This window comes from Engystomops pustulosus, chromosome 6 (genome assembly GCF_040894005.1).
Source record: "Engystomops pustulosus chromosome 6, aEngPut4.maternal, whole genome shotgun sequence".
NCBI classification, from domain to species: domain Eukaryota; kingdom Metazoa; phylum Chordata; class Amphibia; order Anura; family Leptodactylidae; genus Engystomops; species Engystomops pustulosus.
This window is the reverse complement of record NC_092416.1, coordinates 64,629,824-64,650,462: the sequence shown is the minus strand read 5'-3', so window position 1 is coordinate 64,650,462 and position 20,639 is coordinate 64,629,824. Positions and strand designations below refer to the sequence as shown.

Genomic DNA, 20,639 nt, shown 5'->3' with positions numbered 1-20,639 from the left:
TTCTAAAATTCCTTTCAGCTGATGGAATTGTTAGATAGAAATCTTTCTATTGTAAATAAACAAAAGTACACTTAAAAATGATGCCAGCACAAAGCGGAGATGTGGTAAGTGTTAGTAATGTGGGTAGTAAGGCTATCTGCTTGGAAATCAGAACTTTTTGAATTTTGAAAATTGGTAATTTTACCAAAGATTTTACCAAATGTACCCCTTTTCATAAATATGTGCAAAAGATATCAACCAAAAATTCTGTTCAATAAACTTTATTGAATTTAGGCAATGACAAAGGATTGATTAACCACAGCAATTTGCAATTGTAAAAGTAACTCCAAGGGAAGACATAGCACATGTGGTAAAAGCAGTAAAAATATATGGCAATCAATAGCTGAATCTGACTGTGTATGGGGGACCTTGGCATTGTGAAATTCCAAGGGTTGAGCAGATATATGAGGCCATCTCCCACTATAAGTAGCTAAAAAGGGAGATATTAGAGACTATGCAGGTTAAATAACTTACAATAAATCACATATACCACACTAGACAAGTATATAGAGGGGTATCATAGGGTGATACAGATAGGGAGGTCAGAGTTAGGGGGTTAAGACACATAAGGTAGAGCATGTAAAGGGGGTGGGTGAGAAAAATGAAATCACGGAACTCAATCCAGGGGGACCAAATCTTGGTAAATACGGAGATCTGTGAGTCTGCCATACATTCCGTAGCTCTCATCTTTTCCATTCTCATTATATGGTTCAGAGCTTCTGCCAATGAGCTCTATCAGGACATCATGTTGATTTCCAGAGTTTGGGGATAATCTGTCATATAGCAGACAGGCAGTGCCTCAGAAAGCCCCTTTTTATCTTTGAGATCGAGCCAGGGAGCATAGACAGCAGCCCAATCACCGGTGTTGGTGAGGTAAGCCCAGGGCACAACCACCAGATGTGTAACATGGAACCATGTTCCTTATTGCATCTCCAGCAGATATCCAATACAGATGGAAGCATCCTATTAACTTCGTGGGGGTTTGGTACTGAAACAGCCTTATCCCACTTTTCCTCAGAGAATGTTTTATTCAATGCATTTTCCTGTGCCTGTCTGTAGGGGACAACTGACTTCATAGCCCTCTTTCTCAGCAGCCACCCAAAGATAGCAGAAATCTTCCTAGGAGAAGAGCTGGCTATAAATAGCTGCTCAATGTATGTGAGTTTACATGTGAGAATCTGGAAGGGGCCTAGTTATTTTATGAAACTTCTCAATTGGTCGGCCATAAACCATTTGCTACCTGTCTTTGGGAAACCAACCTTCTAGTGAGTATAGATCCCGTCCCTCCAGTGCATGGCAATTAATGGTGAAAATGGGTCAGGGATAGAGGTTAGGTTATGTCTTATCCTTAATTCGTATCCTTATTCTTTTCACCTACATATATACTGTAAATATGGTGAATATATATTTATGTGATGGATTTTTTATCTGATGTATTTAAATTTGGATTTTTATTTTATGTTCAATTAGCATTTGTTTTTTATATGGGTTTTGTTTGTTATACTATTGGGATTATACACACTACATTTGGGGATTTAATTGTTTTGAGGTTTTAGATTTTTATTTCAATTGATCCCTGATTCTGTACTGATTTATATGTTAATAGAGGGTAAATCACAAATTTTACTATTCTAGAGCTAGTTAAGACAAAGATTACATAATAAAAAACAGACACATCTCAATTGTAACTAACAGCTCTGCACCAGGCAATGCTTAGCTGTAACAACAGAGGAACATAGAGCAGAAAGTATTTCAGCAACAAGGTTCTCGATGTATAGACAGTGTTACATTTATTAAATTAGATTCTTTTTGTATAAAGTCGCACAATAAAAAAGTAGGCAGTTCGAGGGAAGTAGGCACTATTCACATTTGCCATTCCGCCACATACTGCTGCTTATGGCCCCTTTCACACTTGCGTTTTTCACGCGCGTTTTCTGCGCGTGCTTTTGACGTGCAGAACTTGCATTGCACTCTGAACCATTGTAATCAATGGGTCTTTTTAGACCAGCATTTTTTTTCACGCACACACGCGCGTTTTTTTTTAACGTGCGTTTAAATCTCGACATGCTCTACTTTTGCAAGTCACGCACATGAAAAACGCACCATACAAGTCTATGGAGATGCATCAAAAACGCATCGCACTCTGAGACACACGCAAGTGCAATGCAAGTGCAATGCCTTTTTCACGCATCAATTGCCATAGAAAAGATAGAGCTCAGTCCTGAGTCCATTTCACGCGCATTTTCTGCACGTGAAAAACGCATTGAAATTGCATTGAAATTGCATCATAAACGCGCGTGAAAAACTGAGACACTGAACAAACTCTGACTGAAAACTGATTGCACTCTGATGCAAAATGTGCGTTTCTCACTGACCAAACCCTGATCGCACCCTGATCAAACTCTGACGTGATCTGCAACGCAAGTGTGGAAGGGGCCTATGAGTCTTCATTTTTAGCTAGCACCTTTTTTCCCTCCAAATCTTTAGGTGGATTTGCATCTGTTTCTTTTTTTACTGTGCAGGTCCCCTAATCAGCTGATTAAACTAGTTATTAAATGTTTCCTGTATGATTATTGGTATTTCCTGAAAATGTAGAAACGGTGCTGAAATATTATAGAATTATTTTCCTTTTGGCTAACTGTCCTTTCCAATTACTGTGTTTTAGTTAATGTATGTTGGTATAACTTATTTATATTATATTGGTATTTATATTTAGCCATTATATGTTGGCTTTTATTTACAGTATTTTGGTAATATTTAATGATGGAATGATACTATTAGTCATGTCATGGTAGCGCTGGTATTACTTTGTCATGGTTTCATGGTATTATTTAATTTCAGTCAAATGGTAATATTTATTTACAGCATGGTTATATTATATAGTTAAAATATGAGGTTGGGAGTAACTTATCACTCTTTGCACTTTACTGATTTTTTAGAAATATTTGGCATTTCCACAAGCATGGAAAGCCTATAAAAACCAAGCTAACACTGTGCTCACCTTTCCAACACCCCTGCAGGTCCTCTTCTAGCGTCAGGTGCTCCGGCTTCGGGTTCCTCTTCAGGTCATAGCCGGAACACACAGTGACATCAGCCGCTTGCCAATGTCATTGTGTGTGTCGCTGGCATTGCGTAGAGACCCAAAGAGGAGCCGGAGAAACTTAAAGAGTAGCTGGAGGACCTGAACACAGACCCGGAGCACCCAAAGCAAGAAGGTAAGTAAAGTGTTCATTTTTTATAGACTCAAGTTTAGGCCAAGTTAGGCTAATACTCGAGTATATACAGAATATATATCTCAGATAACAATACCTGAGTTAAAGAAAAATTGGTTACATTTTAACCATCCTGTGTTTAAGCGGTTAAATTATCCTATATTTTTTCTCCTTTGAAACATAAATGCTGAGTAAAAATTTGTGTTAACTATGATGGAAGCTATACACCTCACATTTGATTTGTAAAGAAATATAAAAAGCCCTTTTCTTCATATTATTTCAAAGTCTGAGTGTATACCTATACACTAGTATACATCTGAGCATATTCTACTGAAGAGATACACCTTCCTGATTCAGGGGCGTAAGTAGGAGAGGCAAGGCCTCTGAATGGCTGAATGGGGCCCTCCTTCCCACTTAAAAAATATACATATTTGTATACTTACACATGCGAGTTACAATCACACATTTATATACTAATGCACACATATAGAGCATATACACACATATACAATGCCATATACAAACATTCAGCATATACACACATGTGCTATACACCATATACAAAACAGCATATACACACACAGCATATTTACATTGCACATATGTTATATACATATCCTGCTGTACAATGCACAGCATATTATGTATATAATAGTGTACATCATTCACTGTTTAGAGTGTCAGGTCAGATGATGGCCCCCTGACACTGTGGGCCCCATAGCAGCTGCTATGGCTGCTACCACTGTAGTTATTCCCCTGTCCTGATTACAGCATAGCTTTAATGCAAGGCGTACATTCCTACTTCTCCTTGTGAGCTGCAATAAACATGATGGCCTTATAATCAATCAGATCACAGACATTTGTTCTCTTTTTAACCTCACAGCGATCAATAACAAAACCTTCTCCAACTAGAGCTTTCCTGGCAAACTCCTCATCATATGTGAAAACATGGAGCTTATCTTTCCCAACTATATAATATGTTGCACCTAAACATCCAATAAATAGGAAGTGACCTCCAGGTTTCAGTAACTTTGAGAACTTTCTAATATATTTGATGAAATCGTTTTGGTCTTTGCAGATAACATTTAGAAGCCAAGCACTAATAATACAATCGGCTGGAGGTAAATCTATTGGCTCTGTCATATTCTCCTTCTCAAGGTCACATTTCAGGACATGTTGCAGCGCTGATCTAACTTCTCCTTCTTTGTCATGTGCCTGGTCACTGAAAGAAATGCAAAAAGTGAAAAAAAAATGTTAACCAGTCAACAATGTTCAGATGTTCACTGAAGAGTAGTAACACCACGCAGGAACAAACTCTTCCATGAGTATTGAAACCTGGATGCTGACACCACCAGTCTTGCCTGCGCCACAGCTGAACGAGACTAACAGAGGACCATGTGAGTCTTAACATGATTTATTCCCACATCATCTATGGACAGCAAACACTTATTTTATCTTTCCAGCACATTCTCTACCTCATGAAATACTTTGGGTACATTTAGAAACATCCTACCCAGTCTCATGTCTCTAGTTTATGGGGTCAGCACCCATATATTAACACCATTTGGTTGTATTTCCAAATGACATTGTGAAACCATTTTATATATACAATATTTATCCATTGTTGACTCATGGGGCACATTTACTTCCCCCGTCTCCGGAGTTCACCGAAAGTGCATTGTCCGCGCACAGTACCGCGATTCATTAAGATTGTGCGCCCGATATCCTGCATGTGTCGCTTCCCCGCTCAGGTCCCACAGAGTTCTCCATTTTTTTTGTGGTGCATGTAAGTGTCTGAATCAGTCTGATCATCTGATCGCACGCCCCCTAAATTGTGTTGCATGGAAGTCAGTGCAGCCGCGCCACTAAAACGATCATGTGCGCCAAAATCCAAGCGCAGACACTTAAAAAAGGTGCATAGTCCGATGAAAGTGAGCAGCGCTACCCTTAGTAAATGGGCCCCATTTTATATTTCCATATAGCACCAAATGCATCAGCGTGATACCTGCTTTATGTGAACTGTTTTCATTTCAGCTATACAGTCAGTCCATTGTTTAATTCATGAGCAGCTTTTCTAATGTGGCCAATATCACATTACTATAGCATTCTGACCGGTTTGAATTTTACTGATAACGTGACTGATAACCTGTGCACCTACCACTGTCTTTTTGATTACTTTATTTTCAGGACTCCATTCCTTGCCAACCAGGGCATGCAGCAGCTCACACCTCTATGTTATGCAGAGAGGTGATGGTTATATACCTACTTTCTTATAGAATAGCCGTTACCTCTCTCACATACATTATATATCTTTGTATTCTATCACACGAAGGATGCTCAGTGTGTTTTTGAAGAACCACTTCTTTTATATTCTTGGGGTAATGGGCTGACTAGCTATATACTGGGGGGGGGGCATGGACTGGCTTCCTTTATACTAGAGGGCATGGGCTAGCTGGCTATATACTGGGGGTATGGGCTGGCTATATCCTGGGGGCAGGGGCTGGCTATATACCGGGGGCATGGGCTGGCTGGCTATGTACTATCAGGCATTGGCTGGCTGGCCATATACTGGGGGCAGGGGCTAGCTATGTACTGGGGGCATGGGCCAGCTAGCTATATGCTAGGGGGGAAGGGTCTGAAAAGCTATATCCTGGGGAGAGGTTGTGACCAATGCATTTCCCACCCTAGGCTTATAATCAAGTCAATAGGCTTTCCTAGTTTTTTGTGTTAAAATTAAGTACCTCGGCTTATACATGGGTTGGCTTACACACAAATATATACAGAACTAAAATTTGATAATGATTAGATAAATAGTTATTAAAAAAGAACTGAGTGAAGACACTTTATATATCCTAGATATGCCCTAACAAATTTATGCAACTCGGCAATGACAATAGTAAACAGGTTTGCTGTAATATATCCTTAAATACTCTACCTTTTTCCTTCTATGTCTGCATGAAGTTGTGCTACATGTCCCCAGTGAAATGCTCCTGTACGAGTGTCCACCCATCTCTTCAGCTCCAGGATGCATCTGTCCTGGACCTTCAGGACTATGATGTGTTTGAAAAACTCACAGGCTGCATACAGATGATGAACAATGGAGCTAATGCTGAGGTCTATTAAGATATCTCCTTTAATATCACCTACAGGAAAGAAATTATTCTGAAATATTAAATATATCATCCCCTAGACTACAAGTACATATACTGTGGTTTCACCATGGCTAAGAGCAGAGATACCAACTCATAAACTGTGATTGTGCCACATATAGCACTTGTCAGCTGTAACTAACAGTCCATGATTGACACCATGCTGCAACACCTGAAAAGATAACTGTGATTTTGGATATTTATCCTTTAAATGCTAAGGTCAAACATGACTTCAGAGCTTCAAGGACACTTTTCTTTCCCTTCCTCCAGAATCCTTGAGAAATCTGCTAAAAAAAGTTATGAATTTTGTTAATATTGTCCCCAAAATATAAAAAAGTGGTCATAAGCCATGCTCTGAAACAAAAGTAGGAGATTTCCCTTCCCCTTAAAATAATTACTACACACATATTTATTTAATCAATAGACATATATACACTCAAATACACATTTACATATTTATAGACACAGTTATACAGTATGCACACAATTATTCACTTATATACACACACAGTTTATACAGATCATATATACACATACAGTGTAAACACATCCATACAGACACACATACAGTATATAAACATCATATATGTTTTCCATATCCCATCCACAAAAACAGATTTATATATTACCCAGATTCTTCCAGTGGAGCATCAATGGTTGTAATTACCCACATGCTTGCAGAGCAGCATTAATTGGCAAATACTCTATTAGGATAGTTTTACTTGTCAACACTAAACATCATATATACACACCATACAGCAGTGATGGCGAACCTTTAAGAGCCTGAGTGCCCAAACTTCAACCAAAAGCCACTTATTTATTGCAAGGTTTCAGCACAGCAATTTAAGCAGTATTTTATTTCTCCTTGTTCTTTGACAACTTTCAATCGTTCAGCCTCCTAAAGACACCAATGCAGTTGAAAGGAGGAGGGCAAATTCGCCTATCATTGTAGGAAGATTCTGTAGGAAGATTCTTTGAGTCCTGTCTGGTGAACTTCATGCTGGGGTGATGGCCTGGGTGCCCACAGAGAGGGCTCCGAGTTCCGCCTCTGGCACCAGTGGCATAGGTTCGCCACCACTGCCGTACAGTATTCATTCACCATATACATTTACATACAGTATATACACACTATATACACACACAGCATAAACACACCTTATACACATACATATATGCACACCATCTATATATACATAAAGTATATACAGCAACATTTATATACTATTTACACACATGCAGAATATACATTTCCTGGTCATCCTAAGGAAGCACATAAAAGGTTAAGTCTAGGCTTCCCCAATTGGACAGAAGAACAAGAGTTAATTAGTGATAATTACTGGCAGGCTGACTCCCCTATAAATGACCCCTGAGTCATAAAACAGACATGTTTTTTTTCTTCTGTGGAACAAGAACCTGAGGTTAATAGAAGAAACATGGTAGAGCTTGGCTCCCTATCCCACAGCTGGTCTTCATGCTCTTGAGATTTTAGAAACAAAGGAAGGCGGTGTAAACTTTTCGGAGCCACTGCATTGTGGAAGCTTCTATGCTTCAGGTAGCATGCTTCAAGCCCCACGGGGTCAATGCACACCAAGCGGATGTCATATTAGGTACCTATTCTGTAAACCCCTCGGGTCACTGCAAAAACATTGTGGGAAAGAAGATCACTATAAAGCAAGTACCTTTTCTTATCCTTTCCCCAATGTGTCTGCCACTCCTATATTCATGTTTGTGCTACTTCCGATAGCGTCCTGTCGCCATGCAGCCCACACGTGCGCACTGCAAAGTGTTTATGCCCGGCTCTGTTCTCATAGCCGTGGGCAGTACTGCCCATGCTTGAGATCTGCCTATTATCGCAACATCTCACCTATTTAAATAGCAGGAGGTGCGCAGCGTGGGTAGCAATCAGCCCTGCAGCCTACTCATTAGCAATGAAGTGGTTGTATCAAGGGTCCTGCTCGCCCTGGTGTCTTATGATTGCACTTCTCATTAATACTGTCTCTCTTGTAGATGCCAACTGGAAAAGGGAAAGGGACCAGGAAGTCTAAGCATAGACTGCAAGCTTGCCAGCAAGCATTACCTGAGGACCAGGAACCTGATGTGTGTGAGGGGTGTAATCCTGAGGCTAACACTCAAGCTAATTCCAGAATGCTTTTTGAGTGGCTGAAATCTACTATTTCCCAAGCCGTTGCAGAATCCTCTCTATCTCAACCCAGTAAATGTAAAAGATCAGCTGCTACAGCAAGATCGAGGTCACCAGCATCCTCTCAGGAGGAACAGTACAGTTCTGAGGGGGAGATTAGTTCTGTAGATGATGATGCAAATCCTGATGATTAATTCTTGTTTAACAAGGACAATGTGAATACGATTTTAAGGGAAGTAAAAGAATCTGTAGAAACTGAAAGATGAACAGAGGATTTAGCTATAGAAGAAGCCTTATATTATTTGCCCAAAAATAAAGCTAAAGCTTTTCCAAGTCACCCAGATCTGAAAAGCATAATGCAATCCACCTGGAAGAAACCAGAGAAGAAAGCCGAATCTAGTTTTACATATAAACTGCCACCAGAATATACAGCAGATTGGGAACTGATTTACCCCTAGCCAAAATGGCCATGAATTCAGTTTTTCAATCTGAAGAATCTGCCTTACTCAAAGACCCAATAGAAAGAAAAATGGTCTTACTCCCATATGGTCAATGTCTATAAGACTGAATCCAATTCCAGTAACCCAGGCACTCAGAATCTGGCTGAGCCAACTTTGCTATGACCTCAAGAAAGGGGTCAAGAGGGAAGAAATTCTGGAAGGCTTACCTATCCTCAATTCTGCAACGGATTTTTTATGTGATGCTCACATAGATTCTCTTAAGATTGTATCTACCAACCTAGCAACAGTTAGCTCCATTAGATGCATTCTTTGGATTAAACTATGCTCAGTTTGTTTGGGCCACAATTGGAAGAAATTCTGATGACCCTAAATGATGTCTTTCCCTAGGCCTAAAAGGAGACCTAATTTTAGATCTTTTCACAAAAAAACCAAAGATCACCACAGTTCAAAAGAATGTTTAAACCATAGAAGCGGGGAATTTTAGAGCCTGCTATGAACAGAGGAAATTCTCTCGTGATGGGAAACCGCCTGCATCACCTCCTAAGAAAAATGACTCCTGACATCAGGTCTATACCAATAGGAGCAAGACTTTTCTCAGGAATGGATGTTAACTTCCTCAGATGCCTGGGTTTCTGCGGGTTAAACGAAGGATATGCTCTGGAATTAAAATCCATGCCTCCAGACCGATTTTATACAAACAGGCCAGTCAACCCTGTGGTTCAGACTCTAGTACAGGAGTACATATCCAAGGAAGTATTGTAAGTTGTGCATCCATCACAAAGGGGCACAGGAATTTACTCCAGGATTTTTCCAGTTCCCAAGCCCAGAAACAAGTTGAGATTAGTGATCGACTTAACCTTTCCAAACCGATTTCTAGTCAAGAAAAGGTTCAAGGTGGAGTCCATAAGGTCGGTCATTGCCATTCTATCAAAAAACAACTTCATGTCAACTGTCAACCTGAAGGATGCCTGTCTGCATGTGCCCATAATGAAAAGTCACACAAAGTTTCTGAGAGTGGCCATCCAGCAAGGTTCAAAGATTCAACACTTTCAATTCCGGTGTCTACCTTTTGGAGCTCAGTGCCCAGGGTTTTCACCGAGGTGGCAGTAGTGATGACAGCAGGCCTCAGACTTCAGGGTATTTACATAATTCCTTATCTGGACGGCTGGCTGGTGATCACTCAAACACAAGAACTTCTATTGAAGCATCTGGAGATAACACTCATGTTAAGAGATCATGCCTTTATCCAATCAGACAACATGACGGTAGTATTCTACCTCAACAAACAGGGAGGCACCAAAAGTCCATCCTTATCCACGGAATGTGCCTTTATAATGAAATGTGCAGTAACCACAGTTCATAGCCATGCAGTACACCTCAAGGGTACTCTGAACACCAGGGCCAATTGGCTTTGCCGCAATCTTGTGAAGCCCTTAGAGTGGTCCCTCAACAGGGAAGTATTCAAGTTAGTGACTCAGAAGATGGGCAGCCTGCAAATGGATCTCATGGCCTTCAGGAACAATGCTTAGCTTCCATTATTCTGCTCCCTGAAGAAGGAAGAGGACCCCTCCAGAGTGGATGCACTCTCATTCAGTTTGGAGGGGTTGTTCTTGTATGTCCCTCTTTTATTGAGAACCCTTAAGAAGATTCAAAGAGAGAAGACAGGGGCTATTGCCATGATTCCATTCTTGCCGAGACGAGTTTGGTTCCCTCTACTGTTAACACTCCCATAAGGGGAATACTGGAATCTCCCTCTAAGGGAAAGATCTTTTTCTTCAGAACGGTATATATCACCCAGACCCGGAACATCTACATCTCACAACCTGGAAACTGAGAGGGGGGCGCTTTTAATCTCAGGATTCTTTGAAGAGGGGATCGAGACTTTGTCAGCCTAAAAAAAAAAAAAAGTACTTCGAATCTATAATAGAATCTGGGGCATTTTCAAGCAGTAGCGTGTTAACAAGAAACTGTCAGCTATATTAGTCCCTGTCCTACTGCAATTCCTGCAGTGCAATTCCCTATGTTACCAATTGGAAGGTCCTCCATCACCCTTGAATGTCATGGGCATAAGTGGCCAAAGTGTCATTGGATCAAATCTGTAAAGCATCAGTATGGTCTGGTCCTTCTACATTCATCAAACATTATCGCTTGGATGTAGGCTCCGGGCAAGCTCAGCCTTCATCAAGAAAGTGCTCAGTAAGGCTGCCTTATCGTAATCCTGTTTCCTGTAGCCTGAAGGCAGCACAAGTATCCCCCCCCCCCAATAATTTTTTGTTATTGCTTCATAAAAACCATGTCTGTTCTCTAACTCAAGGTGGTTATTTAAAGGGGAGTCAGCCTGCCAGTAATCATTGCTAATTAACTCTTGTTCTTCTGTCCAGTAGGGGAAACCTATACTGAACCCTTCATGTGCTGCCTAGTACTACAGGAAACAAAAAATTTTCCAGCATATACATTCATATACACATACGTGCATCATATGGATAACAAATAAACACATTCAGCATATCCAAATACAGGATATGCACACCATATACATACACAAATAGTATATACAATCATATACACATAGATGCATTATTTATACTCCTATACTGACATACACATACAATTATACACACATATTTATCTACTCAGGGTCTGTCTGTCAGGGTCTGTCAGTCTTTTCTTCTCCTCTTTGATGCTACCAGCTGGAGTCCCAGGTAAGAATAAAGCTAAGTAGCTGTAACCACATACAGTAAGTAGATTCAGGACATTAGGGATATATCTTTAATTAGAGATTAATATTTGTGGCAGTGAAAACAGCGGCTAATTTGGCATTGAACCTTTAAATAGCAAACAGAAAAGCGAGCATGCATTGATCCATGCAGAGAATTTAGGAGGTAACTGTTTTTTGTGGTACACTATTTTTGGGAATTCTGCTTTTGTTCCATATTTTCCTTTATATTCCCCATTAGTACAATAGGCTTCATAAGTGCCAATGCTGCACAGTGTACATTCTGTGTCATGTATGCTTTTCTCGAACAACCATTTGAGGGGGCATACTGCTGTGTAAGATAAGTGTAAATTGCTCATTTGGAAGAACAGATTCGGGATGTAAATGAGCAAGTTTCAAGGTTGCGGGCAATTGACAATATAGAGCAGAGGTCGGGAACCTATGGCTCTTGAGACAGATGTGGCTCTTTTGATGACAGCATCTGGCTTGCAGACAGGGCTCCTATCCAGGGGCTGACTGGCCAAATGACCTGTCGGGAAAAATCCTGGTGGGCCGATTAGACCTGGGTCGATGGTTCAGGTCTGGGGTCGGCGAAAAAAAAACCATGTACTCACCTTTCCGACGCTTTCAGACTGTATCAGCGGAGCTGCGGGGGAGCGTCGTAAAGGTGAGTATGTCATTGTTAATTATTTTAATGTGCTGAGCAGGGGGCTGGCTGGCTGTATACAGCGAGGGGGAGGCTGGCTTTATACGGGGGGGCAGGTTGGCTGTATACTAGGGAGGGACTGGCTGGCTACATACTGGGGGGGCAGGCTGGCTATATACTATGGATGGACTGGCTGGCTATATACTGGGGAGGGACTGGCTGGCTATATAATGTGGAGGGTGTGGATGGCTATATACTGGGGGGACTGGATCGCCATACACTAGGGGGCCTATCTGGCTATATACAGGGGATGACTGTATACTGGGGCGTGTCCTGCTATATATAGGGGGTGCTGGCTGTATACTGGGGGAACTGTCTGTATGTATACTTAGGGGGACAGGCTGGCTGTATAAAAGACGGAGGGCCGGCTGGGTGAATACAAAGTGGGATCAGGCTGCCTGTAATCTGGGGGGCAGTATTATAGTAGTTATAATAATGTACACAGAGTGCAGTATGATAGTAGTTATATTCTTGTACATAGGGGACAGTATTAAAGTAGTTATATTCCTGTACATAGGGGCAGTATTTCAGTAGTTATATTATTGTACATAGGGGGCAGTATTATAGTAGTTATAGTCTTGTACATAGGGGCAGTATTATAGTAGTTATATTCTTGTACATAGGGGGCAGTATTATAGTAGTTATGTTCTTGTACATAGGGGGCAGTATTATAATAGTTATATTCTTGTACATAGGGGGCAGTATTATAGTAGTTATTTTCTTGTACATAGGGGGCAGTATTATAGTAGTTATATTCTTGTACACAGGGGGCAGCATTATAGTAGTTATATTATTGTACATAGGGGAAGTATTATATTAGATATTTTCTTGTATATAGAAAGTGTCCCTTTAAACATATTGTACGTCAGAATTATATTTTAAAATATGTGGCGCTTATGGCTTTCTCAGCCAAAAAGGTTTCTGACCCCTGACATAGAGTGAAGATTGCTGCTCCGGGAACACAAACTCACTGGGGAAGAAGGGTGTGGGGATGGAAGTATGAAGGTGCAGAGTGAGGGGCAGCTAGTTGGGTAAAATGTAGAAGGCAGGGTAGAGGAAAGTTTTGCAGGGAGTCTAGTCCTGATTTGCTGCACCCCAATAAGTTTCCCAGGCTGGCGAATGAGGGGGCTATGAGCACAGGGGTAGCAATCCTGCAGCAAGACATGGCCTCTATCAATCAGGGAACAGTCTGTTCCACTAAGAAGGAGAATGGGAGCACAGGCAAGGTCTGGTAGTAGATTCCATTATTGGAGGAAAAGACAGGGCAATCTCTCACAAAGACCGTGCATACCAAGCAGTGTGTTTGCTGCATGCTCAGGCTTGGCATTTTTCCGATCAGGTAGACTAATTACTGGAAAGTGGTGGTGAGCATCCAGCAGTCATGGTCCACATTGGCACCAATGACAAAGTGAGAGGAAGGTGGAGGGTCCTTAAAAATTATTTCAGGGACTTAGGCCACACGCTCAGGCCAAGGACTTCAAAGGTAGTTTTCTTCGAAATACTACCTTTACCATGTGCCACACCAGAAAGGCAGCGGGAGATCAGGGAGGTAAATAAGTGGCTCAAAAGTTGGTGTAGGAAAGAGGGCTTTGGGTTCATGGAGAACTTGGCTGACTTTGCTGTCCGCTCCAGGCTCTATAGCCGGTATGGAGTGCATCTTAATGGGGAGGGTGCAGCTGTTTTGGGGTAAAATCGCTAGAAGGTTGGCAGAGAGTTTAAACTAGAGACTTGGGGGGAGGGCAACTACACTTGTGCAGGGCAAGAAGACAGTGTAGAAAACGAACTGGAAAGAGTCATGGTACATTAAGGAGGAAGGGGGGTTGGGATAAGATCTGGGAATAAGAACCAAATGAATAGGGACAGGGAAAAGCATATAAAATGTATGTACACAAATGCCAGAAGCCTCACAAACAAAATGGAGGAACTAGAACGCTTAATGTTAGAGGGTAAATATGATATAGTGGGTATCAGGTAAACATGGCTGGACAATAGCTATGACTGGGCTGTTAATGTAGATCACTATAGTCTTTTTAGAAATCTTCATATAAATAAAAAAGGGTGAGGGGTTTGTTTATATGCAAAATCTTGCCTCAACCCCATCCTGCGAAAATTACATTGGTGCCGAAAATGTTAATGTGGAGTCCCTATGGATGAAGATAAGGGGAGGAAAAAAGAATAATAAAATAATAAAATATTACTAGGTTTGCTATAAGGCTTCAAATATAATGGAGGCAGCAGAGTAATGAATGTGATGCCAAATGTATGTGCTTTAAAGCATGGTGAAGTACTCATCATGGGGACTTCAATTACACCGAAATAGGATATAGAGAGGCAGAGACCTTATTCTAACCAAAGACTTGGCAAAGTATCAAAATTACATGTTGGAGAGAACCAGGGTAATAGTGACCAATATATCATTAATTTTATTTTATGCTTTACTAAGATGGTTAGTAGAGGGGCAACAAAACCCTCTAAACTTCAGGAGGGCACATTTTCAGCAGGAAAGGAAGTACCTTATAGGCATAAACTGGGACAATGTTCTGTAAAACATAAACACCTAAAAAAAAATTAGACATTTTCACAAATACTGTGAAAAACACATGACATATAGGAAGACCGAGGAACACACCATGCAGGTCCGGGATACTGTTGTGGAGAGGTTTAAAGCTGGATTTGTATACAAAAAGATTTCACAAACATTTCAAGGAGCACTGTGCAAGCGATCATATTAAAATGGAAGTAATATCAGACCCCTGCAAATCTACCAAGACCCAGCCGTCCCTCTAAACTTTCCTCTCAAACAAGGAGAAGACTGATCACAGATGCAGCCAAAAGGTCCATGATCACTCTGGATGAACTGCAGAGATCTACAGCTGAAGTGGGAGAGTCTGTCTATAGGACAACAATCAGTCATACACTGCACAAATCTGGCCTTTATGGAAAAGTGGCAAGAAGAAAGCCATTTCTCAAGGATATCCATAAAAAGTCTTGTTTAAAGTTTGCCACAAGCCATCAGGGAGACACCAAACATGTGAAAGAAGGTGCGCTGGTCAGATGAAACCAAAATCAAACTTTTTTGGCCAAAATGCCAAACGATATGTTTGGTGTAAAAGCAACACAGGTCATCACCCTGAACACACCATACCCATGTCCGATTCAAAGTTCTTATCTTGTGTGATGCTGAATATCTGAAGAATAAAAGACGCTGACCCACATTTATTATTAGTGAGGCAATCAGCACTACCTGCTGTTTGCCTCACAAATGTGAAATGTGTACCACATTCATGAAGAGTAAAGTATGGTCTTCATGAATCTGGCGCACCCAGTTTTTTTCTGGTGCACTTAGTTTATCGCGTGTGCGTCACACTTATGTTGGAATTGCAATATAAATGTGGTTGCTGATGAGCACCTTTCCCTGCACAGTATTGTGTCACAGCGTGCACAGGGCAGCTACGACACAATACTGCTAGAATCACTACAGTTTGCACATATATTTATGTGCTGTGTGTGCCAGTATTCTGGCCCACTTGGCCCACATTTATTACTTGGTCTGTGCAAGATTTCTGGTGCAGTTTACACATCAATATAAGTGCAAACTGCTTGCCCCCTGAACAAGTCCACACCAAACCCCCTAGTGGTGGCCGTGATCACAAGTTATTCATTCCTAAAACATTTGAATTATACAAGATGGTGAAAACAAATGTTCTGAACTGATAAAACCCACTCCCCCTCTTACCACCCTCTTCGGACTCTTATTTATACTTATAATCTCTTATTTATACAATTATTGTGGTAATAAATGGACATCATTTTCGTAGTTACTTTTTCTGTGTTATAATCTGTCCATAATGTACAGAAAATTCTCCATAAGGATCAATAAAGGTTTTCTCTATTCTACTCATTTCAAAAGGCAATTTTCCAAAATATGAAATCAGTTGTACATTTAAAACAAACAAATCAAATAAAAGCAAGTTACATACCCAATCGGAAAGTTTTTGTAAGATGTTCAAGAGGAAATATCAAGGAATCGTCCCGCAAGGGCAAATCAGGCTTATCTGAAAAATAACTCTCTAGATATTCTCTGGAATCGCAGCCATGTACATGGTAGAGCTTAGGCTTACAGGGATCCATTCTCTTATAGTGTGGGATATATCGGTGCTCCAGCTATCTAAATAGTTACTTGGGATAAAGAATTACTCATAGCATCCTGAGTTTTTCTATTCTATTTCTATTCTATTCTATCAGCCACTCATGGGAATATACAGAATAAATAATCTTTAAATAAACAATTCTGCCTCTTTTTTTTAACCCCTTCGACCAGCCTAATTGTTACTTAACCCCTTAAGGATGTAGTCATTTTATAGCTCAAGGCTCAGCCCCATTTTTTGTAGTCAGACTTGCGTCGCTTTATATGGTTATAAATTTAGAACACTGTTACTTTTCAAAGTGATTATGACACTTTTTAATCCTCACATGTCTTACTTCATTTTAGTGGTAAATTTTAGCTGATAAGTTTTTAGTTTATTTACAAAAAAAAAAAAAGAAAAGAAAATTTTCAAAGAAATTGCCATTTTCGAAATTCAAAATCATTGCCCTTTCAGGCAGATAGATTTACCACCTAAATAGGTTGCTGAATAACATTTACCATATGTCCTCTTAAAATTTTCATTATTTTTGAAATGTCTGGAAAATTTATTTTGATGTCACATGGCTATAAACAGTGGTTTTCCGTGTTTTCAGAATTGACTATTTTGGAGATAATTACTGTTTTGAATGAAATTTAAATTATTTAACATTTAAAAACCCCCTATAGATAAACCCATTTTCAAATCCGCACCGCTCAAACTATCAGAAACAGCTTTTAGGAAGATTGTTAACACCTTGAGATCTATAGAGTAATTAAATCAAAATGGAGGTAAAATTTAGAATGGTCAAATTTTGTCAGATATATACCGTATATACTCGAGTATAAGCCGACCCAAGTATAAGCCGAGGCCCCTAATTTTACCACAAAAACCTGGTAAAACCTATATTTTTTTTACTCGAGTATAAGCCGAGTTTGAGTTTTCAGCACATTTTTGGTGCTGAAAAACTAGGCTTATACTCGAGTATATATTTATAAATTTATACATTTCCAAAAAGATAAAAAGAGAAAACTGATCTTACAATTTGTTATGCAATTTCTCCAAAGTACAGAGACACCCCCTCCCACATGTGGCCGTTACTAGCTGTATGGACGCTCAGCAAGGCGCAGAATGGAGGGAGCGCCTTGCAGCTGCCAGGATTTTAGTTTCCTCATTGGCCCCTTTTGTAGGCTATACAATTTGAAGTTTTTTGTTATTGGGGCCATGTGACAGGTTTTTTTTTGTGGGATGAGATGTTTTTTTTTCCAGTGTTACCATTTTGGGGTTGGTATGCCCTATTGTTGAAAATTTATGAACTGTTTTTTGAGGGCAAGAGTAAAAAATCATCAATTCTGTACTGGACTTTTTTTGGGGGTGTTCATCGTATAGCCCAATAATCATGTTATCTTTATTCTATGGGTCAATACGATTACGGGAATACGATACTTGAATATTTTTTGGACTTGGGACATAAATGTGGTTGCTGGTGCACACCTTTCCCTGCACTGTATTGTGTTGCGGCATGCATAGGGCAGCTATGACACAGTACTGCCAGAATCACTACAGTTTACACTTGTATGTATGTGCAGTGTGTGCTGGGTTTTCTGGCCCCACTTGGCCCACATTTATTAATTGGTCTGCACAAGATTTCTGGTGCAGTTTGCACATAAATATAAGTGCAAACTGCTTGCCCACTGAACAAGTCCCCACCAAACCCCCTAGTGGTGGCCGTGATCACAAGTTATTCATTCCTAAAACATTTGAATTGTACAAGATGGTGAAAACAAAACTTCTGAACTGATAAAACCCACTCCCCCTCTTACCACCCTCTTCGTACATCTCTTGCTTATACAATTATTGTGGTAATAAATGGACATCATTTTCGTAGTTACTCTTTCTGTGTTATATTTTGCCTGGATCCATAATGTAAAATTTCTCCATAAGGATCAATAAAGTTTTTCTCTATTCTACTCATTTATACTTTAAAAGGCAAGTTTCCAAAATATGAAATCAGTTGTACATTTAAAACAAACGAATCACAGAAAATCAAACTACATACCCAATTTGAAAGTCTTTGTAAGATGTTCAAGAGGAAATATCAAGGAATCATCCCGCAAGGGCATATCAGGCTTATCTGAACAATAACTCTCTAGATATTCTCTGGAATCGCAGCCATGTACATGGTAGAGCTTAGGCTTACAGGGATCCATTGTCTAATAATGTGGTACAGACCGGTGCTCCAGGTATCTAAATAGTTACTTGGGATAAAGAATTACTCATAGCATTCTGAGTTTTTCTATTCACCAGGCAGTCATGGGAATATACAGAATAAATAATCTTTAAATAAACAATTCTGCCTCTTTTTTAACCCCTTCGACCAGAACTAAGGTTTCTTTGTTTTTTTGCATTTCTATTTTTAATATTGCCATCCTAACTCTGTATATTTTACTGAAGTCATAACTATGTAACAAATTGTTTTTTGCAGGACTATTTGTGTTTTTGACTGTGACCAAATAAGTTCCAAATGCAGTGAATTTATTAATAAAAATGCCTCTTTCTGGTGAGCTCTGTTTTTATGGCTTTCACTGTGCGTTTCAAATGAAAGTCAATTTATTCTTAGGTTCGGTGTGATTACAGCAATAATACATTTATATAGGTTTTATTATGTCTTAAAGGAATCATTTATTAAGGTAGATCTGATGGTAGGTCCCCACCTACATTCCAAACCCTATTCTATCTTTAGCTAATCTTAGATTACAATTTACCCCAAACTACAGTTTATCTAACTAATATGCTAATATTTGGCAGAGGCTACTGGTTCATGGAATAGCCTCTTAGCAGGAGCAAAAGCTACTTCACTCCCCAATAGCCCCTGCTGTCCCTGCCTACCTGTACATCTCTGTCCTCGGTGCTACTATGCGCATGTGCTCTACATAGACTGATATCTATTCAGAGCTCTTAATATAATAATAATAATCTTTATTTATATAGCGCCATCAAATTACGTAGCGCTTTACAAATCATAGGGGACATATACAACTATATTACATTACAAAGAACAAACAGTCATATAGAACAATAGGAGTGATGGCCCTGCTCACAAGAGCTTACAGACTATGAGGATGAGGGGGTGACACAAGAGGTTGTATAATGGTCCAGAAAAATATGGAACGCTTCTTGCGCATTAACTCTAACTTCGGAGCTGACGGGGCACCGCTATGTGCATACAGTCTGCATAGATATGAATACGAACATAATGGTGCCTGAAGGAGCCTTGCATTCAGGATGGTAGTGTCTAGAGACAAGCAGGTAGAAACGGACAGCAGAGGTTTCATATACCCCTTGAAAAAAATACATATATATTGCTCAAAAGATAAAGGGAACACTCAAAAAAACCATCCTATAACTGAATGAATGAAATATGTTCATTGATTACTTTGTTCTGTACAAAGTTGCATGTGCTGACAACAAAAGTACAAAAAAACATCAATCGAAATCAAATTTATTAACCAATGGAGGCCTGGATTTGGAGTCACCCACAAAATTAAAACACACTACAGGCTGCTCCAACTTTTATATAAAGTCCTTAAGACAAGTCAAAATGAGGCTGAGCATTGTGTTTGGCCTCCACGTGCCTGTATGATGCCCCTACAATGTCAATGCATGCTCCTGACGAGGTTGCAGAAAGATCTCCCACCAAACCAGGACTAAAGCATCCGCCAACTCCTGGACAGTCTGTAGTGCAACTTGATGTGGGTTGATAGAACAAGACATGTTTTTTCAGAAGTGCTCAATCGGATTCAGGTTTGGGGAGTGAGCATACCAGTCAATAGCTTCCATGCTTTCATCTTTCAGGAACTGCTGACACAGTCCAGCCACATGAAGTCTAGTATTGTCCTGCATTAGGAGGACCCCAGGGCAAACCGCACCAGCATATGCTCTTACAAGTGGTCTAAGGATCTCATGTTGGTACCTAATGGCAGCTAGGCTACCTCTGGCAAGCACTCTTGTAAGCCCTCCAAAGAAATGCCACCCCACACTATTAGTAACCACTGCCAAACTGGTCATGCTGAAGGATATTGCAGGCAGCAG

The 20,639-nt window shown here is 40.1% G+C and overlaps 1 protein-coding gene across 3 annotated transcripts; it reads right to left on the bottom strand.

The window, feature by feature from the left end:
• Positions 1 to 244: 244 nt before the first annotated feature.
• LOC140135194 (nicotinamide N-methyltransferase-like) lies at positions 245 to 18,811 on the bottom strand. Of its 3 annotated transcripts, XM_072156347.1 has the most exons (4): positions 18,607 to 18,736; positions 16,404 to 16,602; positions 6,187 to 6,394; positions 245 to 4,473 (listed from the first exon to the last, which is right to left on the bottom strand). In XM_072156347.1, exons 2-4 carry the CDS (start codon positions 16,552 to 16,554, stop codon positions 4,050 to 4,052), a joined length of 783 nt encoding a protein of 260 aa, XP_072012448.1. In that variant the 5' UTR covers positions 16,555 to 16,602; positions 18,607 to 18,736; the 3' UTR covers positions 245 to 4,049. The 3 variants fall into 3 exon arrangements, with proteins under 3 accessions (XP_072012448.1, XP_072012449.1, XP_072012447.1); XM_072156348.1 differs by lacking the exon at positions 16,404 to 16,602 and having other exon boundaries at positions 18,607 to 18,811; XM_072156346.1 differs by lacking the exon at positions 18,607 to 18,736 and having other exon boundaries at positions 16,404 to 16,639.
• Between the last annotated feature and the right edge of the window lie 1,828 nt (positions 18,812 to 20,639).

What these genes read in the sequence shown, in the direction of transcription:
- LOC140135194 (XM_072156348.1), bottom strand. Translation starts at nt 18,757, where the DNA reads ATGGATCCCTGTAAGCCTAAGCTCTACCATGTACATGGCTGCGATTCC. An exon ending in TACAAAGACTTTCAAATTGG is followed by an intron (nt 6,395 to 18,606) that starts GTATGTAGTTTG and finishes TCTTTCCTGTAG; the next exon opens with GTGATATTAAAGGAGATATC. An exon ending in GCAGACATAGAAGGAAAAAG is followed by an intron (nt 4,474 to 6,186) that starts GTAGAGTATTTA and finishes CATTTCTTTCAG; the next exon opens with TGACCAGGCACATGACAAAG.